The sequence below is a fragment of the Pituophis catenifer genome, unplaced genomic scaffold, assembly GCF_029215685.1.
Source record: "Pituophis catenifer annectens isolate HBS135680 unplaced genomic scaffold, rPitCat1.0.hap2 SCAF_10, whole genome shotgun sequence".
NCBI lineage: Eukaryota > Metazoa > Chordata > Lepidosauria > Squamata > Colubridae > Pituophis > Pituophis catenifer.
In genome coordinates this window covers 15,016,505-15,040,963 of record NW_027256890.1, presented here as the reverse complement: position 1 = coordinate 15,040,963, position 24,459 = coordinate 15,016,505, and the positions used below count along the sequence as shown (strand labels likewise).

General features: G+C 46.9%; 2 protein-coding genes across 3 annotated transcripts in view; one reads left to right on the top strand and one right to left on the bottom strand.

The window, feature by feature from the left end:
- Positions 1–24,459, bottom strand: part of GPN3 (GPN-loop GTPase 3) — a 182,429-nt gene that overhangs the window by 14,064 nt on the left and 143,906 nt on the right. The window lies entirely within an intron of this gene.
- Positions 182–22,501, top strand: CAMKK2 (calcium/calmodulin dependent protein kinase kinase 2). Of its 2 annotated transcripts, none has more exons than XM_070950540.1 (17): positions 182–253; positions 1,989–2,151; positions 8,042–8,612; positions 12,042–12,089; positions 12,272–12,325; positions 12,652–12,703; positions 13,373–13,506; positions 14,521–14,557; positions 16,421–16,442; positions 17,113–17,201; positions 17,351–17,550; positions 18,510–18,563; positions 19,138–19,211; positions 19,765–19,852; positions 21,153–21,281; positions 21,922–22,028; positions 22,415–22,501. In XM_070950540.1, the coding sequence occupies exons 3-17, from the start codon at positions 8,223–8,225 to the stop codon at positions 22,488–22,490; spliced, it is 1,554 nt and encodes a 517-aa protein (XP_070806641.1). In that variant the 5' UTR covers positions 182–253; positions 1,989–2,151; positions 8,042–8,222; the 3' UTR covers positions 22,491–22,501. The 2 variants fall into 2 exon arrangements, with proteins under 2 accessions (XP_070806641.1, XP_070806640.1); XM_070950539.1 differs by having other exon boundaries at positions 22,412–22,501.

The window sequence follows — 24,459 nt, the reverse complement described above, 5'->3', positions numbered from 1 at the left end:
GCCGTAAAGCACTGTGAAGCAGTATATAAGTCTTAAGTGCTATTGATATTGATCGATCCGGAGCGATCTTTTTTTCCAAAGCCCAACCAACGTTTGGCAAGTGCCGCCGAGTTTCCAAAGCCGGACATGACCTCTTTGTCCCGAAGTCCATGGGAGATGGATCTGTTTTGCAAAGGAGAAGCTCTTAACAAACCATCTCGGCCGGCCCGTTCCTCTTCCCCCTTCGTGCATTATTGAAACCCTTCTGATAGAGGTAAGGCTGCTTCCTTTGGGTGCTTGAGAGAGGCTTTTAAGCATAGGTAAAAGCCACGCCGATCTCGCTTGGAGTTTTTTCCTTCTGCCCTGGAAGCAGCGTTTGAGTGGCTAAGAGTCCATCCATCGGCGTGGAGCAACTTTTAAAAGCTTGGCAAGGCCTGGATGTGGGGGGGACACACCAGTTGCAGGAAATGGTGAAGTGTTGCATTTGTTCGCTCGTCCCTGTAAGGATGGAGGGGGATGAAGAGGAGAAAAAAACAGAATTTCTTCACTTGGGCTTAGTTGTGGTCGTAAGTTGAGGGCTAGCTGTATATTGTGAATGCCGAGGGAATGTTTAGACCGAAATCACATCAACCACGTTACGATTAAGGCTGAAGTTTAATAGCAATCATCTCTCTAATAATATAGTCCTTTTAGGGCAGTGTTTCTCAACCTTGGCCGCTGGACGAGGGGTGGACTTCAACTCCCAGAATTCCCCAGCCAGCTGGCTGGGGAATTCTGGGAGTTGAAGTCTACCCATCGTCCAGCAAGGCCAAGGTTGAGAAAAACTATTTTAGGGGAACCGAGACATTACTGCACGCTTAGAACTGAGAAGTAACAATGGCAACTCCTCGTCGGATTGTGCTAGGAAGTTTGAGAGTTCGTTTTGGAGGAGATTGGGGACGGCCTTACACCAGCTTGGATGATTGGTTGCTCTGTTTGGCCATCCCTTCCGACAGCCTGTGAATCCCCAGGCCAACGTTTTTGTCCTCGCTGTGAATCTGAGCCAATTTTGAATCTGAGATGTTTTTTTTTTTTTTTTTTAAATGGCATTTGGGACCTCCTGTGAGATCGGAACGTGTTCCGCCTGTTAAATTTGTGTTCCTTATACCAATAAAGGAGAATATTTGTAGCTCGGGGTTGAAATGAGAGATCCTCGGTGCTCCCTGAGCTTGGTAGACGTTTCATGACCCAACTAGCTAACATAATCAGTGTTAGTAGGCAGTGGGGTTTGCAGAGAAGGACTGTGGAGTCCTTAGTGCACTCTGAGCTTGGGGGTTTTCTTGCAGACGTTTCATGACCCTACTAGGTAACATGATCAGTGCTACCGGTAGAAGGGAGTGGGATTTGTGGAGGAGGAGGAGGAGGGCAACGATTACGGGGTCCTTGGTGCTCTCTGAGCTCGGTTGTTTTCTTGTAGACGTTTCACTGCCCAAACTAAGTGCCGCAACAATTGTGTTCCTTTCCGGTAATACAGCTGGGACTATCCATCTGTATGGGGGTTTTTTCCCCTCTTCCTTGTAGTGTGCAATCTTTCGGGACCTCTTCCCAGCCTTCTCCCTGAGGCTCCAGAGCAGCCTACCTCCCAGGGTTGTTTGCAGAGAACGCCGTGCATGGGTGCTTGGAGGCCAGGGACATCTCATCCTCTGAAAAAGTTGGGGGGGGGGGTGTCTTTCATTCTTTTCCCCCCCAACCCTGATCTCTGCAGTTTGCTCCTAAGAGAAAGTTCTCCCTGCCTGGATGCTTTTTCCGGCTTCTCTGCATAGGATGAATGCCAGAAAAAAAAAAAAAGAGTAAAAAAAAAAGAGAAGGGGGGGAGAAGAGAGAGAAAGGGTGGGGGGAAAGGAAAGCAGATTTGGGAGGTGGCCTGATAACAACCCCCTCCCCTCCCTCTGCACCAATCAGAGCTGGTCTCGACAGCCCAGTGGAGCCAATGGGCGGCCAGCTGCTTGAAGCCGACTCTCACTTTCTAGACAGGAAAAGCTCCGGGCGCAGCCAATCGGGGTACAGCTGCCAGCATCTGGGGCGTCTGGCTGGCGCTGTCGGGCAATGGAGACCTTCCCAGACAGGCTGCGGGAACCACTGGGGCTGTAGCCGCCTCTCTCTCTCCTCCGGACCGGTTGGAGCCACAGGCAGGTAAGCTGGGGTGAGGGTGGTGGAAGAGGAGGAGGAGGAGGAGGAGGAGGAAGGAGGGTGAGCCTGAGCTTGGTTGGCATCTTTCCTTCCCCTGCATACTTTCTTCCTGGGGTGGGAAGGGGTGGATTTGGCTCGGAGGGGGTCGAAAGGGAGGGATGCAGCCCTTGGGGAAGGGGGCGAGATGCTTTTTCTACTCGCCTCCCACCTGCAACATCTGGACGTCACCTAAGAGAAAGGAGAGCAGCACAGTGCCGGATGCTCTCGGAGCAAAAGGGCACCGGGAATCTCCCTTTGTAGCTAACATCTGTCTGGGGAAATCAGCAAGGGCCCGGAGAGCTAGGAAGCGGGGATCTGCTTTAGGAAGGGATCCACTGGCAGGAGGATTTCCTCCCGCTCGGGGGAGAATAAAACCCAGCTCCTTCCAATGCTATCCGTACTCTTTCTTTCTTCCTTCCTTTTTTTGGGGGGGTTGCCATAGTGCAAACCTGCAGAAGGAGGGTGGGGGGAACTGATGCTCCACATTCCTCTTTGGGTCTCGAGGGACTGCGTTGATTCTTTCCTTCCTTCCTTCCTTCCTTCCTTCCTTCCTTCCTTCCTTCCTTCCTTCCTTCCTTCCTTCCTTCCCTTCCCTTCCCTTCCCTTCCCTTCCCTTCCCTTCCCTTCCCTTCCCTTCCCTTCCCTTCCTTCCTTTTAAAGTTTGGTTTGGGGGTGTTGAACTGTAGGGGACGTGCAGAGCGTTGAGGACACGGCGGGGTTGGAGGGAGCCGAGCGGAGGGAGCCCCCCTCCCATCTGGAGCACCGGGTGGTGGGGAGTGGGAGTGGGAGCCTTTCAGTGCAGAGGGGAAGTTCTAGCTGGGGTGGTGGGACAGATGGCGAGTTGACGTTTACGGAGGGTGGTTGAAATCCTTGATTTATTGGCGGGCCGATGGGGTGGGGGGAGGAGAAATAGTTCTTCCTTTCTGGTCTCGTTCGATTCAACTTGGCGTCCTGAATGACCTGGGCAGGATCGGGACCTGCCAGGTATCTCGGAAGGAGGAATAACCCAAGGTTTGTTTAATCCTTGGCAGGCAGGCAAGCGCGGAGCTAACAAGAGCTTGGGCTGAGTGCGTCTTGAGGTTGCCAACGCTTTAACCAATGTTGCACAACTTCACTCTTTGCAAACCCTTTAAAGCAGTGTTTCTCAACCTTGGGGGCTTGAAGAGGGGTGGGCCTCAGCTCCCAGAATCCCCTCTTCAAGCCCCCAAGGTTGAGAAACACTGCTTTAGAACGTGTATCTTTAACGTGGCTTTGCACCGTGAGTCCTTTTGCCCGGAAATTTGGGACAGAAATTAAAAAACGGGCCAGCCAGCTCCTGTCCTCCTCCCTTCCCATCAGAGCAGCCTCGTGCATTGAAGGGGACTGCGATGTGGATCTGTGTGTCTTTTACACACCCGTTCTGTAAGGCACAGCTCTCACGTTCTCCCGCTGAACGAGCGTTGAGCGTTCTTAAATATCAGCCGGAAGGAGCGTGCCAAATCTGGATTTACCTGGAAAAAAAAAACATAAGTGCCCATCGAGGCAAATTGTTAAGAGGAGGGTTTCCTCCCCTATGTGGCTTCGTGGGTACAAATCTCTCTGTCAATCGGAGCAGCTCCTGTCTTGTTAGGATGCAAGAAATGATTTTTTTTTTTAATAAATAAATAAATAGAGTGGAAGTTAATGTTGTGTTCGTTCAGGAAGCATATGGCTTTTGTCAACCGGTGCCTCAACCGGCTCAAATCTCTTCCTCTTTTCACAATTGCAGAAATTCAGAAATAACCTCCTTCTCTCTTTGCACTCGGCTCCTTAAGTTCTGGGTTTCTTTATTTATTTTTTCTTTATTTATTTTTCATATTTGTATACCGCCCTACTCCCGAAGGACTCAGGGCGGTGAACAGCCATAATAAATACAAATACATATAGAAGTTAAAAACTATTAAGAAACAGATTAAGTAATTTAGGCTCAAAGATTAAAAACATCCAAATTTATCTAAAGAGGTTTAAAACCCAATTTAAAAGCCAGTTTAAAAGCCAATTAAAAAGACGAGCCAAAGCTGCGGCTGCTGTTATTGTTTGCTATTATTTTCGAACATCCTTGAGGCTTTTTTCTGATCGGCAAAATGCACCTTCTGTGCAGCTCTGCGTAGATACACGCCTCCAGTCGAGGCCTTGGGAAGTATACAGTTTGGCTGGGGTATGGGGGGGGGGGTTGGAGGCGGGTGGGCTTTGGAGGAATTCTCTAGTACAAGATTGGACCTGCAGCAGGCATGACAAGTCCAGAAGCTGGAATTTGGGGTGGATAAAGGGGAAGAAGCAACAAGAGGGAGGGAGGAAAAGGAAGGGAGGGAGATAGGAGATAGGAATGAGAGTAAGGAAGGGAGGGAGGAGGGAAGGAAGGAGGTGGGAAAGGAAGAAAGGAAGGAATGAAGATGGGGAGGGTGGGAGGAAGAAATGAGATGGGAAAGGAAGGAAGGAAGGAAGATAGGGAGGGAGGGAGAGAAGGAAGGAAGGGAAAATGGAAAGAGAAAGAAACAAAAAGAAGGAAAAGGAAGGAAGGAAGAGAGGAGATAGGAATGAGAGGAAGGGAGGGAGGAAGGAAGGAAACATGAGGCAGGGAAGGAAGGAAGAGAGGAGATAGGAATGAGAGGAAGGGAGGGAGGAAGGGAGGAAGGAAGGAAACATGAGGCAGGGAGGGAAGGAAGGATGGAAGGAAGGGAGAGAGGAGATAGGAATGAGAGGAAGGGAGGGAGGAAGGAGATAGGAAAAGAAGAAGGAAGGAAGATGGGGAGGGAGGGAGGAAGGAATGAGATAACAATGAAGAAGGGATGAAGGAAGGAAGGAAATGGGAAAGTAAGCAAGCAAGGAAGGAAGGAAGATAGGGAGGGAGAGAAGGAAGGAAGGGAAAATGGAAAGAAAGAGAAAAAAAAGAAAGGAAAGAAAGTAAGAAAGTCAGACAGACACTTTTGCAGAGGTCTTCCTTGTGCTTTGCCTCCTTCCCAGTTGCTTCTCTCTCTCTCTCTCTCTCTCTCTCTCTCTCTCTCTCTCTCTCTCTCTCTCTCTGACCTTGTTCTCCCGTTTATCTCCCGTCCCCCTCTTTTTGCAAGCTGCAAAGTCTTATCTCTCCAGATTCCCCACATTCCGTGGGCTGTCGAGAGGGAGAGGGAAAAGGGAAGAGGGAGCGCAGGGAAGCAAAAGCATGCGGCTTGGGCAAATGTGCCATGAGTTGAAGGCTGGGCCTTTTGTTTCCTTTCCCTTCGGTCTTCCCCCGCTTTTGTTGCAAGGACGTCTTTTCTTCCCAAGCTGTGTGGGACTGAAAAGAGGAGCGTTCAGATCCTTCCTGGAATCAAGTTTCGGATTCTGTGTGGGATTGGAGACGAACCGAAGGCTGAAACGTTCCCACGGAAGCCTGCTTAGAAGGTAGTCCAATAAAGGAGCGGGAGGAGGACTTGGAAAGCTTGCTTGCAGCTCAGAAGGACAACTTCTGGCAGGTGTAGCTCAACCATTAAAGACCCAGGAATCTTCTTCCCTTCTTTCACAGTGGTCAATGCTATTTGCATCCATCCTCAGAAAACTTAAGTCTCCTCGGATGCTGCATTTCCTCAACCAGGTCTCCAGAGAAGGACCGATCTGAACTTCTTCCCTTTTTCCACGCAGATAGTCAGAAGATGGGTCCACCAAGCCACAGGTCCATCCATGGTCCAAGGCGACCTCAATTCAGTGGTTGCTTCCTCCAAAGGCTTCCACTAAAGCAGCGTTATCCACACTTGGGCCAACTTTGAGATGGGAGGACTTCAACTCCCAGAAGCCAGCATTCTCAAATCCCAGAATTCCCCTCTTTGGAACTCTGCACGGGATCTTAGAACGTTGTTTTGAGGTCCTAGGAGGAGATCCTCTAAGGCAGTGCTTCTTAACCTTGGCCGTTTTAAGACGGGTAGATTTCAACTCCCAGAATTCTCCAGCCAAGCACGGGCGATGTTTAGAAGCTGCTGATTGTGGTTACTTCCATGAAAAGCAGTTAAGCATCCCGATTCGGTCCAAGAGGTGATCCGTAAGACATTCTCAGTTGGTTTGGCTTACCTCTTAGTGCCATATCGGTGGGCTGGATCATAATCGAAACAAACTACGGTTCTGCGTCTTCCATCAAGCCAGCCTGTCCTTTTTTTTTTTTTTTTTCCCCTGCCTCTGGTTTCTGATGGGTGACCGAATGTCATCCTTAATTCAGCCCGGAGAAAGAAGCCTTTTCATTATGCTTCATTATCTCTGCTCTCATTCTCTCCGAATTGCTTTTAAGCATCTGCATAATGGCTTGGGGGAAATTTTAGAAGTCGAAGGAGAAGAGAGGGAGCATTAGAACGGGGAATTCTTAAGCTCATCCCGACTGGTAAAAGAGCAGCAGTCGGAGGAGGCTATCGTGTTCAGCGCAAAAGGCCCTTTTTTATTTAACGGGGCTTCTGAGGATGAATCCAGAAGGGGAATTTTAAAAACGGGATTAATCAGAGGAATGGGTCTGTCGCAAAGCTATTTAAAAGGGAAAAAAAATAAGGTTAGTTTACAGCTCTAGGATAGGCCTGTGTGCTATTGCTTTAATTTCAGATCATTTTCCGGCAAGCGTTTTTTTTTTTCTCTTCTGAATTTCTAAATCATTCCCAAGCCTTCTTGCTGAATAGCATAGCATAGCATAGCATAGCATAGCATAGCATAGCATAGCATAGCATAGCATAGCATAGCATAGCATAGCATAGCATAGCATAGCATAGCATAGCATAGCATAGCATAGCAATATGGAATAGAATGGAATGGAATGGAATGGAATAGAATAGAATAGAATAATAGAATAGAATAGAATAGAATAGAATAGAATAGAATAGAATAGAATAGAATAGAATAGAATAGAATAGAATAGAATAGAATAGAAAATTAAGTAGGGGAGGCGAGTGGTAAATCGGTCAAGTCACCTGTTCTGAGCGAGGAGGAGAAGGGTGGGTGTTTGGAAGGAAAAAAAATGTGATGATAAAAGAGTGATTGGCACCTGTCGCTCACCTGCCCACATTGCTTTCCTCGCTTGTGATGAATTAAACCTAATGGGTGTTTTCTCCTGTCGAGATTCAGGATTGCTTGGCCTGAGGATGGAATTTGAACAAGCGTTTTAAGGGTGGCTCTAATTTTGACGAGTCCTTTGCTTCCTCTTCAAAGCGTTAAGGAAATTGCTCCTGACGTATTTCTAATTCCTGGCTTATGGTTTCTCGCAATTTAGAGAGAAGCAAAAATGAGTTCATTTTATTTCACTTCTAAAATCTGCCTGAGTAAAAAAAACGGTTGCCATGAGGTAGGCTGGACTGTAGCTTCTAAGAATTGCAATTCTGGAAATTTAGCAAGGCTCCTGGACTGAGTTGTATTTTTCTCTGGTTTTTTTTCTTGTGGATTCAGCTCCCAGATTAGGATTTCTGAGCAGAGAATCTCAATAGCTCAGGAGTGACCTGAGAGGTCCTTGGTACCCTCTGAGCTTGGCTGTTTTCTTGCAGATGTTTCATGACCCAACTAGGGAGCATCATCAATGCTAGAATTGAATGAGGTTTGCAGGGAGGGCAGGAGGAGGAGGTGCCATAACAAACTCTGATGATGTCCCCTAATTTGGGTCAGGAAACGTCTGCAAGTAAGCAACCAAACTCAGAGAGCACCAAGACCTCCACAGATCGTGGGTTCCTATTGTAACCCCATATTGGCTAGATAAACCCATCGTTCTAAGCCATGATACAGTTAATCCGTCTTACGTGAACCCTGGACATTACAGCTTTTTGCCGACTGTAGTTTTTGCCTTCCCCTGTTGTCCCACTCGAGTTCAGCTGCTCGGTCTTGTCTCTCCTTCGTCCAGATCCAGCTTCCGGGAGAGCGGCCGCCACAGCATGGGCATTCCGCTGGCCAGCACATAATGCCCCCATGTGCCACCATCTGGCCTGTCCCCGCGACGCTCCTTCTCTGCCGTGACTCCCTCGGCCATGCGCGAGAGGAGCCTTCCCGCTTGACGGATCTAAAATGTGACCTCTCGGAGCGCCATGGAGTCCTTCGTGGTGGTAGCGGAGTACGACACTCCTCCCAGTTCCACGCCAGGCCAGCCGGAGGGGCTGGCGGAGGAGGAGGAACCCATGGAGCCATGTGAAGCCCCAGGACCTGGAGATCTTGGAGAACCAGGCCTGGCCGACCCTTCGAGGACCTCCTCCAGAGAGACCAAGGAATCTTGGATCAAAGTCAACCTTTCGAGTCGCAAGCTCTCCCTGCAAGAGAGGTCTCCCTCCGTCCAGTCTCCCAGTGGGAACATGGGGCTCAATGGGCGCTACATCTATCCCTCCCTCCCTTACTCCCCTGTCACTTCCCCACACTCCTCCCCGCGTCTGCCCCGGAGGCCCACCATCGAGTCCCACAGGGTGTCCATCACAGGGCTGCAGGTAAGAGAAGCCACATCCCGACAGTTGGGGACACCGTTTGTCGGTTTGCTCATCGTTTTTAAAAGGAGAAGGAAAAAAGAAAAGACAAAACGAAAAAGAGGAAGGCGGAAAGGATGGGGCGGGGGGCAAAGATGCAGAAATACAATACGTGGATGAAGGAATTACAGAGATTGCGTCGGTGGTAGGTTTCAATTTTTTTTACTACCGGTTCTGTGGGCGTGGCTTGGTGCGCTTGGCATGGCTTGGTAGGGGTGGCAGGGGAAAGATACTGTAAAATCTCCATTCCCACCCCAATCCAGGGGAAGGGTACTGCAAAATCCCCATTCCCTCCCGATCAGCTGGGACTCGGGAGGCAGAGAATAGATGGGGAGGCGGGGCCAGTCAGAATTTTTACTACCGGTTCTCCGAACTACTCAAAATTTCCGCTACCGGTTCTCCAGAACTGGTCAGAACCTGCTGAAACCCCCTCTGGATTGCGTAGCTATTTTTCCAGTATATTGTTGATAAGAAATGAACTGTAAAAAAAAAGGATGTTGGGTTATTTTAGCAACGTGAGAAAGGATTTGGTTCTCAGTGCCAAAAAAATTGTGAATGCTCCAACACTGGAAGCTTTTCGAGAAGAAATTGGACAACTGTTTGTCTGAAATGGTATACTATATAGGGGGTTGGACTAGGAGACCTCCAGGGTCCCTTCCATCTCTGTTATTCTGTTCTATTATGATCTCCACATTTCTCCAGAGAGAAAAAGAAAAACTAATAATAATTGGAACGATTAGTACTGTTTTATAACCTTTTTGTGCTGTATGCGGCTCAAGCCACTTCTTGTAAAATCTGCAGCTATATAAATTGGATGGGTGGATAGATAGAGAGAGAGAGAGAGAGAGAGGGAGAGAGAGAGAGAGGGAATGATGCTGTATGCAGCTCAACTCAATTCTTGTAAAATCTGCAGCTATATAAATTGGATGGATGGATGAGTGGATAGATAGATAGATAGAGAGAGAGAGAGAGAGATAGTTAGGGAGGGAGAGAGAGAGAGGGAGGGAGAGAGAGAGAGGGAGGGAGAGAGAGAGAATGATGCTGTATGCAGCTCGGTCACTTCTTGTAAAATCTGCAGCTATATAAATTGGATGGATGGATGAGTGGAAAGAGAGAGAGAGGGAGAGGGAGAGAGAGAGATAGGGAGAGGGAGAGGGAGAGAGAGAGATGGATGGATAAGATGGAAGGAAGGAAAAGGAGAGAGAGAGAGAGAGAGAAAGAAAGAGAAAGGAAGGAAAGAAAGAAAGAAAGAAAGAAAGAAAGAAAGAAAGAAAGAAAGAAAGAGAAAGAAAAACTTGCCTCCAGAAGTTGTAAATCCTCCAACACTGGAAGATTTTAAGAAGAGGTTGGCTAACCATTTGTCTGAAGTGATGTAAGGTTTCCTGCCTAAGCAGGGGGCTGGACTAGAAGACCTCCAAGGTCCCTTCCAACTCTGTTATTCTATCCTATCATTCGCTATTCCAAAAAGAAAGAAAGAAAAAGAGGAAAGAAACCCAGCATGCTGGCTGATGAATTCTGAGAGTCGGTCCACACCTTTTAAAGTTGCCGAGCTTGGCAAACATCCGATTCGGAGACCTTGCAGGCCAATTTATCTTCTGCCATTAAGGCTCCAGGTAATGGAGAGTTGAGCCACACCTTTGATCTTTGGGAGAGTGAGTGTGCCTGATGCTTTCTCAGGCCCTTCTCCTTCCGATTCACCCCACCGCATTTTTTTAAGCAAAGAACGGACGATCGAACTGTCCATTAGCTGCTCTACATCAAACAGAGGAGTGGCGTCCAATGTATTTCTGGACTTGGGGCTGGTTTTGACTCCTGGGATCCTTAAAACTGCAGAGTAGATCTCAGAGATTGAAGAGTCTGGGGGCTTGGGAAGCCCCTATTTCTCTTTCTGCCATTTTTGTTTGTTCGTTTGTTCTTGCAGAGGTCACGCTTGTTCCCCAACCATCCTTTTAGGCAGTGGAGAAATCCAATTTTTTTTTTAGCACCGGTTCCATGGGCGTGGCTTGGTGGGTGTGGCTTGGTGGGTGGGGCAGAGGAAGGATACTGCAAATCTCCATTCTCACCCCACTCCTGGGGGAAGGATATTGCAAAATCCCCATTCCTACCCGACTCCAGGGGAAGGATATTGCAAAATCTCCACTCCCACCCCACTCTGGGGCCAGCCAGAGTTGGTATTTGCCGGTTCTCCGAACTATTCAAAATTTCCACTACCGGTTCTCCAGAACCTGTCAGAACCTGCTGGATTTCACCCCTGCTTTTAGGTGAGGAAAAGAGACCCCCCCCCCAAAAAAATCCTCTTCCTCAACTCTCAAAGGAGGAAACGCTGATAGCAGGGGTCTCCAACCTTGGCAACTTTAAGACTTGTGGACTTCAACTCCCAGAGTTCCTTACACGATAAAAGTGAATATGAGCCAGCTTGGCAACTGCCTCGTCTTTATGACGGTTTCAGCAACCCACGATTTCGTGATCCCCTTTTCTGACCAGCGAAGTCATTGGGGAAGCCATTGTTCGCTTAACAACCGGGGGACTAACTTTTATCAATTGCAGTGACTCACTTAACAACTGTGTCAAGAAAGATCGTAAAAATGGGGCAAAACTCAACAAATGTCTCGCTTGGCCACAGAGATCATGGGACTCCCGTTGTCGGCGTAAATAATCGAGGACGACCTGTAAATATAAATAAATATTAAAATATAAAACTATAAATAACCAGGTTTATAATAAGTGCATAAATAAACGTAGGCAATTGTGTGTCTTCCAAGTGTTTTGAAGTCAAGGTTGGGGATAATGCAGTGGTGAAATCTAAAATTTGTTACTACCAGTTCTGTGGGTGTGGCTTGGTGGGTGTAATATGACGGTGGGCGTGGCCATTTTTTTTTTCTGACGATCCCAGCTGAGTTGCCTGATCATCAGAGGCTTTTTTTCTTTTTTTTACTTTTAAAAGACTCTGACGATCTGGCAACTCAGCTTGGATCGTCAGAGGCATTTAAAAGAAAAAAAGCCTCTGAAGATTGTGCGGCTCAGCTGGGCATGTGGGGGGGGGGGGTCAAGGATTTTTGCTACCGGTTCTCCAAACCACCTGCCTCCATCGCTACCGGATTGGGTGATCCGGTCCGAACCGGGAGCATTTCACCCCTGGGATAATGGTAGCCGACGTCGTGGGCAAGCCATCCCTGTCAGATGCTTCTCTGTTTATGTGTTTGTGTGTGTGTGTACTCACACCCACACACCACATGTTGGTGGCTTCTATGGAAACAAGTGGCAGTAACTTAACTCTGCGAATGGAGGAGGTTTTATGATCCCCAAGAGGTGGAAGAAACCCGGCTTAATGGCAGGTTGTTTTTGCTATCGACTTTGGTCCTTCATTCCGCCTCTGATTTTTATCTTTCTCAGGATTGTGTGCAGCTCAATCAATACACTCTGAAGGATGAAATTGGAAAGGTAATCACACCCACACCCAAACCCACAAGTCCTTGCCGTAATCATTGCATATTTGGGATGGGCAAATAAACTCTGTAAATAAACATATTAATAAAAATAACCCGTCAATCATTTCAGCAACTGTTGTTTCCCTCCTGTTTTCTTCACCTACCGTTTTTTGTGTGTGTCTGTGTGTTTCCCAGGGCTCCTACGGTGTTGTGAAGCTGGCCTACAATGAAAATGACAATACTTACTATGTGAGTAAACACTCATCAGCTGGCACGGATTGACTCGGTGTAACCTAAAAAAGGAGGAAGTTTTTGAACCAAAGGAAGGGTGGAATTGGGCGATGAGTTTCGATAAGGGGGAAATTCATAATTTTTGCATAGCACTGAATGAGATGGGAACTTAATTTATTTAATCCATCGACCGGTTTTATTCCTAGAATAATTTGCAATGCAGATCTAGAATAGCCCAGAAAAGAACAAGCAGTGCAGAACTCATTATGAAACCTGCAACCAGCAATTAATTTTGGGCGGTTGCCTTGCGACTCAACTCAACACAATGTCCTTGTCTCCTGCAGGCAATGAAACTGCTTTCGAAGAAGAAGCTGATGAGACAAGCCGGCTTCCCACGTACGTTGGGATGGGCAGGCGGCCGTCCTGGGGAGGTGGGTGGGGAGGAAGCAAATTGTTGGGCCCCGATGGAAGTTTGCACTGCTTTACTATCCTCAATCCAAGCTTGTAAATGGCATGTGGGAATGGCCTGGGGACGGAGGACACTTAGATAAGGGACAGCCTAGTCCTCAGCTGCATAATGGTTAGGTCAGTAACAGTGGGGGAGTGCCGGAAACCGGAAGAGCGTGCTGGTCACCTGGTCTTCAGGTTTCTGGTGTGCATAGCTTGTGAAGACCAGCTGGCCTGGGCACATGCGCGCGCCAGAACCCAGAACCTCAGCTTCCCGCTCTCTTCTGGTTTCCAGTGCTGCCAACTGCCAAACGGCTGGCATGCCCGGAGAGATGGCTTTGTGTGCCACAGGTTTGCCATCACTGGGTTAGGAGAAAGAAACTGAGAAGATACTCTCTATAGTTTCTCAGGCTGTAAAAGAGACGGCTGGGGAGAATTGCATTTTGAGACTTACACATTTCTGTTACTATAAAATGGAATTTGCTCACCTGTCTGGGCTACATGCTGAGGCTGACCAAGCCCCCCTCTCTCTCTTCCCCCAGCCTGGGTTTTCCCAACGGCATTGATCATGTTGGTTCCCCCCCACTCTTCTCATCACCTCCGTATCTTCTTCCTTAGGCCGCCCTCCTCCTCGAGGTGCCAAACTGCCCTTGGAAGGCTTCTGCCAACCCAGAGGGCCCATTGAGCAGGTCTACCAAGAGATCGCCATCTTGAAGAAGCTGGACCACCCAAACATTGTGAAGCTTGTGGAGGTGAGGCTGACCTTCAACCGGAGGCAGGTTTTTTTTTCCAGAACGTGCCCATAGCGTTGGCGTATCATGTGCCAGTTTAGTGGCATTTTTCACAAGAGAACGTGTGAGCGGATGGGTTTCCATCGGGGGTGAAATGCTCCCAATTCGGACTGGATCGCCTGATCCGGTAGCGATGGCGGTGGGTGGTTCGGAGAACCGGTAGCAGAAATCCCTGCCCCCCCCCCCCCCCCCCCCGTGCTCAGCTGAGCCGCGCAATCATCAGAGGCTTTTTTTTTTTTACTTTTTAAAAGCATTTTTTCTACAAATGCTTTTAAAAGTTTTTTTTTAAAAAAGCCTCTGATGATCGCGTGACTCAGCTGGGATCGTCAGAGCCTTTTAAAAGCATTTTTTTTCTGCAACCTCTTCGGCCAAAAAAATGCTTTTAAAAGTTAAAAAGAAAAGCCTCTGATGATCGTGCGGCTCAACTGGGATTGTCAGAGGCTTTTACAAGCATTTTTTCTACAACCTCTTCGGCCGAAGAGGTTGTAGGAAAAAAAATGCCTTTAAAAGCCTCTGACGATCCCAGCTGAGCCGCACGATCATCAGAGGCTTTTAAAAGCATTTTTTCTACAGCCTCTTTGGCCGAAGAGATTGTAGGAAAAAAAATGCCTTTAAAAGCCTCTGACGATCCCAGCTGAGCCGCACGATCATCAGAGGCTTTTAAAAGCATTTTTTCTACAGCCTGTTTGGCCGAAGAGATTGGAGGAAAAAATGCTTTTAAAAGTAAAAAAAGAAAAAAAGTTGGCCACGCCCACCATCACATTAAACTGCCCCCCTATCAAGCCACGCCCACAGAACCAGTAGTAACAAATTTTACATTTCACCACTGGTTTCCATTATGGACTCACTCCAGCCACCAGAAGTTAGTGAGAAGTTTCTGTTTCCAACATTCAAATCTATGTTTACTAGGGGAATTTCATGGTGTGAACGTAGCTAAGATCCAGTGTCCCATTTTGTCTTTCTCGTTGCTGGCAGGTACTGGATGACCCCACCGAAGATCACTTGTACATGGGTAAGCCATCCTGCTTCTCTCTTTCTTTTGATATCCTGAAAAGGGAGGAAACAGGGTTTCTCCTGCCCAAAAACGTTGCATTCCTTCCGGCTTGCCTTCAACCTTGGAGAGCCAAAGGATCTCGAGATCCTTTAGAAGGGTTATAGATCTGGTTTGCAACAAAGGATTCCTTGTTGGTGCATTGCTCTAAATCAGAGTTTCCAAGCTTGGCCACTTAAAGACAGGTGTCAGGTTTCGATGCTATCTCAAAATAAATGAATTTCCAAACTGCCGATCTTTAAGGAAATTTTCTTTTTATTTGAGCACAGTGATCTGATCCTGGCTCTTTCGCGGTCAGTACTGACTTTTGCCTCCCAATCCCTCCCTTTCCGATCCCCAATTCTCTGCTTCTCATTGGCTATCTTCAAAGTCACTTTCCTGATCTCTTCTTCGTCAGATCATAGGAATGTCTCCCCCCTCTCCCATCTCCAAGGAGACAGAATCTTCAAAGGGATTTAGTAGGCAAAATTTCAAGCTTCTCCTCTCTTTATATATGTCAGTGCTGGGACGCTGACAACAGGTGGACTTCATTTCCCAGAATTCATCGCTGGCTGGGGAATTCTGGGAGATGAAGTCCACCCGGGAGACAAAGCCCACCTTCAATTAGCCAACCTTCAGAAACACCCCTCTGAATCAGGGATCTCCAACCTTGGCAACTTTAAGACTTGTGGACTTCAACTCCCAGAGTTCCTCAGCCAGGAAAGCTTTGCTGGCTGAGGAACTCTGGGAGTTGAAGTCCACAAGTCTTAAAGTTGCCAAGGTTTGGAGACCCCTGCTCTAAATACCGGGCTGGATCTGGAGGAGGAAAAAGTAAGACTCGTCTGGAATTCCTGCTTTGAAGATCCAGAAATGAAACCCAGATTGTTGCATTAACCTTGGTCTGAAAGGACAGGCTGCTTGCCACGCCGCCTTCCTTTCCCAGCCTAGCCGAGAACTCTGCCTGAATAAAAGAAAAGCAGCATTCGGCGCTCTGCAGGGCAGCCTCTCCAACAGCCTCTTCCTACACCAGGACCCAGTTCCAGATGGAAGCAAGACAGAAATAAGTGGCCAACGGCCCTTCCGTATTTCATCCCTCCTTGTGCCATCTGGTGTTTGTTGCGTGTTGCTGTTTTCCTAATTAAATTTGATTTTGCAGCCCAACACAATTCTCGGCTCAGCCAGCCGGGCGTGTATTCCCTCCGTTCGCTCCTCTCTTAGAGGTCAGGAGGGATTTCAGCCCCGTCATCTAGAGCTTTAGCCCACCCTGCCTATCCCCCTACGATTGACTTGCTGTCCAAGTTGCCATGACTTTTAAGTAGATCAAGGAGGGGCTGAATCAGGGGTGGGGCTGCTGGGGGTTCGCAAGGGTTTGGGAGAACCTCTAGCTAAGATTCTGTGCAGTTCGGAGAACCCCCAAATCCCACTCCTGGCTGACCCCGTCCGCCCCACCCCTTCCCTCCCAGGAGTCCCCACATGGCCCATTTTGGATGCAGGTAAGTGCAGGGTGTGCACGGAGGCTCAGGGAGGGCAAAAAACGGGCCTTCCGGATGTTTGAGAGGGCGTCAAGAAAAGCCTCCGGAGCCCGGGGAGGGCAAAAACGCCCATCCACCCCCACCGTGGTACAGGAGGCCGACTAGGCCACGCCCACCATGGCCACGCCCATCCAGCAACTGGGCAGAGAACCTCTTGCTAAAATTTTTGAACCCCACTCCTGGACTGAATAGATCATTGGAATCCTGCCAAGGGTTTAGATTGACCCAGTCAACTATTTGAGACCGTTTTCCTTAGGCAAATGTTTCTCCTTTTAATTAATGGCCTTCCTCTTTTTTTTTTTTTGCATTTCAGTGTTTGAACTTGTGAAAAAAGGGTAAGACGATTATTGTTTTCATCGTTTCTAACTAATCGTGTACATGTTGCATTACAGAATAAGGGGAGAAATTGTTGCCCTAAGCATTTTACTCCCTGTAGGCAAGATTTGTCGATCTCTGTGACTTTAAGAAGAACTGTGGACTTCCACGCCCAGAATTCCCTAACCATGGGGGATTCTGGGAGTTGAAGTTCACACATCTTAATGGCTGGAAGATTCTGGGAGTTATAATCCACACGTTTTATCGCCGCTGAGGTTGGAAAACACTGCCGCAGATTCTCTGTTTTAAAAATTCTATTTCCCCACGAGGACTATAATATGACTCCCAATTTTTTTAGCAACGGTTGGCTCAGCGTGTTTGAGCCCTGAACTAACCACGTTTAAAGTGTTCGCTGTGATTTATACAAACCACGACAGCCCACACTTTGCACTGAGCCGTAACATGGTTTGTTTATTTTTGGCTCGATGGAATGAGCCAATCCACGCTTTACAACATCATGCAATATGCCAGTGTTGCTTACTTAGCCAATTGTTTGGCTCCCGAGGGAATAAAAACGGCAGGTGCCAGGTGTGCCGGACTCAAGGAAAGGCTGCCACTCCCTATTTTATTGTCTGCTTCTCTTCCATCCAAACTGGTCCCTGATTCTGACTTCTATTTTTCCCTTTGCAGGCCAGTGATGGAAGTTCCCAATCTGAAACCTCTTACTGAGGACCAGGCACGATTCTATTTCCAAGACCTGCTCAAAGGCATTGAATATTGTGAGTGTGTAGGAAAAACCCCCACAAAGCTTAGCACCAAGGCCTGGGTGAATGTGGGAGCCTATAAAACAGGAACTGCTCCCTTGTCCTTATTTTGCAAACCAGACGCCCAAAGAAGCGAACGTCTCACGTTTAACGTTTCCCCGCAGTACACTACCAAAAAATTATCCACCGGGATATTAAACCTTCCAACCTTTTGGTGGGAGAGGACGGTCACATCAAAATTGCCGATTTTGGCGTGAGCAACGAATTCAAAGGATCGGACGCCTTCTTAACCAACACGGTCGGCACCCCAGCATTTATGGCCCCCGAGACGCTCTCGGAAACCAGGAAAATATTTTCAGGAAAGGTAAGTGGAGGGAAGGAAAAAAAAGCAGCACGCGTGTTCCCGAGTTCCCGTGTTTTTCTAGCCTCTGGTAGGAATTGAAAAGGTTTTTAGAACTGACCCCTCATTCAAGCTGACACGGTCTGCGAACCCGGCCTAAAAGAAACCAACTTAACCTGGGATTTTTGGCCGAGGGCGTTGTGTAAATCGTGACAATCGTAGCTTAGTTAAAGTTTGGTTAAAACAAACCTTAAAATGCTACAGTATGTGAACCTAGTCGGTCGGTGATTTATTGTTAATTGGTGGCTTGGGGATTTAAAAAATTAAATAAATAAATAAATAAATAAATAAATAAATAAATAAATCCGTGCCTAAATTGGAATAGAATAACAGAGTTGGAAGGGACCCTGGAGGTCTTCTAGTCTAACCCCCTGCCTAGGCAGGAAACTCTACACTGCTTCAATTGTGAACCAATTGCGAAGCTGTGTGATCATAGGATCGACTATTAGGTCTTCAAGGCAGGTCACTAGATCTTATGGCAGTTCCCCTATTTCCCTGTGTCCCAGGTTTGATGTGTCAGGATAATAAGAATTTACGCCAGCCTTGGAAAATGAGTGGAATAAAGAATGGCAAAATACCATTCTAGATATTTTTCCTAGTTCATAATAGTATCAGTGATAATAATGGAAGGAGCAAACATTTTTGAAAAGCTAATGTTCTCTCCTCCTCTCCCCCTTTCTCGCTATCCCTATCACCCCTCCCTCCCTCCTTCCTTCCCTCCTTCTCTTTCCTCCCTCCCTTTCCTTCCCTATCTCCCTCCCTCCTTCCTCCCTCCCTCCTTCCCTCCCTCCCTCCTTCCTTCCTTCCCTCCCTCCCTTCTTCCCTTCCTATCTCCCTCCCTCCTTCCCTCCCTCCCTTCCTCCTTCCTTCCTTCCTTCCTTCCTTCCTTCCTTCCTTCCTTCCTTCCTTCCTTCCTTTCCAAGGCTTTAGATGTCTGGGCAATGGGAATCACGTTGTACTGTTTCGTCTTTGGACAGGTAACAAAACCTCCTTTTCTATCTGTTTGCTAATTTTTCCGTTGGTCCGATGCCAGGCCAAAGAAAGCATTCAGTTTACAGAATCCAAGCCTCTTAATAATGGATATTAAGTCAGGCAGAAATGAATGGCTCTCTCAATTGTGGTTTTGTCATTTTCTCCCACTCCTTTCAGTTGCCCAGTTCCTCTGCTAGGCTGAAATTCCTTTTAAAAAAAAAAGTGCTAAAACTCAATTGCGTTTCCGCATACAATTCTGCAAACAGGCAAGATTGCAGAATGTGTTTTTAATCCGGTTTTGTTAATGCCACGAAAATACACTTTTTTAAAAGCTTGATGTGATTAATGTGCCTTTTTTACGGAGCAAGGCAGCTCCTTCACCACAATTGATCGATAGACCCCAGGAATGTGATGTTAAACCCTTCGTAGGTGACCAATTCTGGCTCAGGTTTATCGTAGATCTGTTGCGACTCGTGCGGTATGATTTGAAGGGGAACTCAGCCAGTTTCTCCTCTATACCCCCCCACCCCCAAATCTGTGCCAGCCATAATATCTCCCTGGGGTATTCTTTCTTCTCAGTGTCCTTTTATGGATGAGCGAATCCTCAGTCTGCACAGCAAAATCAAGAGCCAAATGCTGGAATTTCCGGACCAGTAAGTAAGAATCCTGCGATCTCCTGCAAAATCAAGGATGACAAAAGGCGGCTCCCGATTTGCAAAGGGAAATTTGAATTCTGGAAGGGCCCCTTCGCTTCCCTTCCCTTCCACGCTCAACGGGGAGGGAGGGAGGGAGGGAAGGCCCCGGATCTCACCTCGAGTAGATGCGTTGATGCTTTTAGAGGCATTACAAGTTCTCAGCACCGCTTCAAAAATTTTAGCAAGGGGTTCTCTGTCCGGTTGCTGGGTGGGCATGGCATAGTCGGCCTCCTGCACCACGGGGAGGCAGGGGGGAGCATTTTTGCCCTTCCCAGGCACCGCAGCCTTTCCTCGAGCCTCCAGGGCGGCAAAAACGGCCTCCCCAGGCTCCAGAGGCCCTCTGGAGGCCAGAAACGGGCCCGTATTTCTGATCACAATTCAGATTGTTGAACCCCAACTTCCTTTGAAGGGCAGGGCAGAGATAAATTCTTACCACTTTTACTACTTAACTACCATAGCTCAACCCAAAAGGCATCGTCCTTATTTTATTTATTTTTTTTAATCATCCAAGACCAGACATTCCTGACGAACTGAAGGATCTAATAACCCAGATGCTGGATAAAAAACCTGAATCCAGGATCACCATCCCAGAAATTAAGGTAACTTCATGGCCAGCCTGTGTTTCCTGGAAGCAGTAGAGACTAAATTTAGTGGAGATGGGAAGTTTTAATATATAACCAAAGTGCCATACTCCTCAGGATGGTTTTTTTTTTTACTCCTAATTTTCTTTTTTAACTTTTGTTTCATTGTCTCACTTTTCTGTATCTCTGTTCTTTCATCTTTACAATCAGCCCGAAGAACGTGCAGTGTATTGATTCTGTATTTAATATTCCATATTTTTTTAAGATTCACCGTCATGCATTTGGGAGGGCTGGCTTTCTTAATCGCAATAATACACACATACATACATAAAATCTATATATATAAAAGCGAAATACCACTCACGCATCATCACAATATCTCCAGAACCTTAAAGCCTACAAACTTGAAATTTGCCACGTATGTTCTTCTTGGCTTCTAGGTGCTCACTAAGAAAGGATTTTTCGAAATGACCATCAGAGCATTAGTATTTCCTATATTATGATTAACACGCTCTGATGCTAAGGAGTTCTACTCCCCCTCCCCACCTGAAAAGAAATCTGTTCCAAATGCAAAGCACAAGCAGAGGAGAGGAGTTTCAGTTTTACTTTCACAGCAGCAAGCGGGATAGGATAGGGGAGGCTTCTGTGGGGCAAGGCTGAGGGAGAGAAGGGGAGAAGAGAGGCCGATCATAACTACTCATTAATTGCCAAGCTGTAAGTGTCGATTTATCAAGCCCGATCACATAAGTTCGTAGCGGAGCATGGGTATTCAGCTAGTAAAGTTATATCCCAGTGAGGGATTTGCGTAATCCTTACAAAAACCAGTCAGTTCATTTATTCATCACCTACCCAGGTTTCTTCAATCATTCATCCAAGTTGGCTGGCCCTATCCGGCCGTTTGCCATCCCAAGAAATACATTTGGCAATCGGTTCCCCACCTCTCTTACATTGGCATTAATTTTTAAACATCCCACTGCCCGCTTCCACGTCTTCAGTGCAGGTAGTCCTCGGCTTACAACAGTTCACTTAGTGACCGCTCGAAGTTACGACACCACTGGAAAAAAAATGACTTACGACCATTTTTCACATTTACAACCAGGATCAAATGTGACAAGAAAGCTTGTAAGATGAGGCAACACTCACGTAACAAGCGTCTCCCTTAGCAAGATAAATTCTGGGCTCAGTTGTGGTCATAAGTTGAAGATGACCTGCATGGCCAAACCTTTCTGGGATCTTTTCTGAAATGAGCTGCCAACGCTTGTCTCTTCCTCTCTCTCTCTCTCATTCCCTCCCTCCCACCTCTTATCCGTGCCCCCAGCTGCATCCGTGGGTCACTAAGAATGGCATCGAACCGCTGCCGACCGAAGATGAAAATTGCACGCTGATCGAGGTGACCGAAGAAGAGGTGGAGAATTCGGTCAAGCACATCCCCAGCTTAGCCACCGTGGTGAGTGGACTTTGGATATCCCGTCCCGCGGTTGACACGCTGCCAGCCTTTCAGGAGTGTCGATCCGACGTCTTTCAAATCAGCTCCAATTTCGGTAATGGCTTTGCCATTAAACCGTTATTGGTCTGTGCGGAGAGCCAGAGAGCTGACTAAGAGCTTCAAATGAAGTGAGAATAATGGACTCAGCCGGTCGGATTGTAGATTTACCCTGTGCAAGAGATTGATGAAGGCTGCCTCAAGAGTACAGGTAGTAGTCCTGGACATACAACAGTTCATCTAGGCTGCATCAACAGAGAGATAGAATCAAGATCAAATGAAGTGTTAGTACCACTTTATAAGGCCTTGGTAATAAGGCCACACTTGGAATATTGCATTCAATTTTGGTCGCCACGATGTAAAAAAGATGTGGAGACTCTAGAAAGAGCGCAGAGAAGAGCAACAAAGATGATTAGGGGACTGGAGGCTTAAACATATGAAGAATGGTTGCAGGAACTGGGCATGGCTAGTTTGATGAAGAGAAGGACTAGGGGAGATGTGATGAGCACCACCCCCTGGAGTCGGGAATGACTAGCATAGATGTGCGAGGGGAACCTTTTCCCTTTCCCTTTGACGTAAATGCGGAACTATCTTCTGTTCTCAGATCCTGGTAAAATCCATGATCAGGAAAAGATCTTTTGGGAATCCGTTTGAGGGGAGTAGAAGAGAAGAAAGATTTCTGTCTGCACCAGACCGACAGACTTACTTGATGTAAGTGCATAGCCTCCCTCCCTCCCATTTCTTCCTTCCTTCCTTCCCTCTTCCTTTCCCTCTCCCTTTTGTCCTTCCTTCCCTCTCTCCCTCCGTCTCTCCCTTTTGTCCTTCCTTCCTTCCCTCCCTCCCTCCTTCCCTCCCTCACTTTTGTCCTTCCTTCCTTCCTTCCTTTTTTCTTGAGATTGAATATCTCTTAAAACTTGAAAAAGTGGGGTGGGAGAAAATTGCCCCAGATCTTCCCTTCCTACAGGGAGCGAACTCGCCAAATGAAATAAAAATGGTCATATCTCCCTCACACACACCCCATCCCAAAATCATTGTGATCTTTCCTTAAGGACAAAACATTTTGTGCTTTGATGATCCTTGTCTTCCTTTCAAAGCAGAAAACAAAGCAGCGAAGAGGCTTTCCGCGCCGCCAACGATCTGCCAAATGTGAGCGAAGATGAACTGCTTTCTTGAAAAAAAACAAACCCCCACCCTTGCCCTTCCTGGAAAGGGGGCTTCTGGTTAGCTTGCCAGGCGTGGTCTGTGAGAAGAGGGCGCCCTGCAGACAGTTGAGACGGCTTGCCTTCCACGACATTGGTTCATTGTTTAAATAACCAAATGTAAAGATTTTTGTGACAGCATGCTGTACAGATCAGAACCCATTCCCTCACCATCCAAAAAAGATCTCTGCTGATTTAAAAACAGGATGCGGGAACCGAGGAAGGGGATTATCTTCAGGCTCGCTGGCGGTCATTCCCCCAGCTGTGAAGCATCGTGCCGAATTTCCAAGGGGGGAAAAAAGCAAGGCAAAGAAACTCACCCAAAATAAAACGGAGTTTGGAAAGAAACCGACATCTGCTCAGGCCAAATCCTTTGCAAAAAAACACGGTCTGATTTTTAAAATATATATATTAAAATATATATATCAAGGGCGGCTAAACCACGGTGCTTCCTGCCAAACGAGGATCAAGAAAACGCTTGCTTTGGGGCGTTTTTTTTTTTTTCCTAAAAAAATAATTATTATTGTTACCCTTTTTATTGCATGGAAACCAAACCAATGTCAAACTAAGGGGGCTATTTGCTGAAGGTTTCGCTTTTTGTGAGCAGGCGATTCAGTTTTATTTTAAGAGCGGGTTTTGGAAGATTCCTGAGGTTTTTTCCTTCGTCCGAAGCGAAAGACGGAAGGGACGCACATCGCCAAGGGGCAAGGCTTTGCGTTTGAAGATGGGCTGCGTGGTTGCATTCAAGCACAAATGGCCAACATGCATTTTGTTTGGTGCAACAGTCTGCTTTGGCAAAGCCCAAGCTGGTATTTCCTGATCATAATTCTATACTTTATATCTGTGTTACTGTATAGCTACGTTCACAAAATTCAGGGTTTTACAGCCATCCGGTGCTTGCTGGCATGTTTCATAGTCAAATAAACTTTCAAGGATGGACGTAGAGATTCTGCAGTTTTTCCAAGACTCTCCCAAGGATTTAAACCAAAACCAGATTTCTTTTTCTTTTTTCTTTTTGCTGTTGGAACACTTTTACGATTCGCTTACCAAGAGTAGTTTCACCACCCGTTTTCCTCCTCACTTCTGGATAGAAAGCAGTCGGCATTACGTATTCCGGCAGAGTCGCAGCTCCTAAGGGAGGGAACGGTTGTCGAAACCAATTCACAGGGGAGCGCGATGTATTATGGACCTCACCTGTAATCTTTTTCACAGATTAACCTCGCTCGGAAGTAATACGGCTCACCTAAGTCTTTGCATCTGCGTTTTTTAAAAAAAAAAAGCAGCCAAGAATTAACGCATGGAAAAGCTGCTGTGGTTCTTTTGTTTTGTTTTTTTTAACAAAAACATGTTTTAAAAAAAAAAGATTAAAAAGTTCTCATTCCATTAAAAAAAGAAAAAAAAAAAACACTGAGCATCAGAATATTTCTGGCCGGTTCCTTGTGTGCAGGCCAGGTAATTTGGGACGTAGCTTTCTTCGTATTCTAAACCGGCCGGATTGTGAGACATTTAACATTCGTTGCTGTGAAAGCAAAAGGAGAAGGGCTAATTGTAATGGGGGGGGGGGCTGCGTGTTTTCATGTGCTGCTGCCCCCAACAGTGGAAATATCAGTCAGGAATGGTGTGAACTGTGGTCAAAGAAATGTAGGGATTATGAAAGAAGCCTTGAATGGAATAATTTGGGTTTTTGTGCTTGCAGCGTGTCTATATAGCCATTTGTGATGATGCTACTTTAAGAATCAGGAATGTTAAGTTTTTCAAAGCATCTTTTTATAAGGCCAGCTACCTTTCGCTGCTGAAGAATCCCCGACAATTGCTAATTTTTATATCGGCAAGGAATGCCTCAAGTTTGCACTACATTACAGCCCTCCTAGCTTCCAGCTTCCTACTATGCATTCCACTTTTATGAGTGGAATCACAATGCATTTAACCCTTCTCTTAAATAC

What these genes read in the sequence shown, in the direction of transcription:
- CAMKK2 (XM_070950539.1), top strand. Translation starts at nt 8,223, where the DNA reads ATGGAGTCCTTCGTGGTGGTAGCGGAGTACGACACTCCTCCCAGTTCC. An exon ending in ACATTGTGAAGCTTGTGGAG is followed by an intron (nt 13,507 to 14,520) that starts GTGAGGCTGACC and finishes CGTTGCTGGCAG; the next exon opens with GTACTGGATGACCCCACCGA. An exon ending in ACTGTTTCGTCTTTGGACAG is followed by an intron (nt 18,564 to 19,137) that starts GTAACAAAACCT and finishes CTTTCTTCTCAG; the next exon opens with TGTCCTTTTATGGATGAGCG.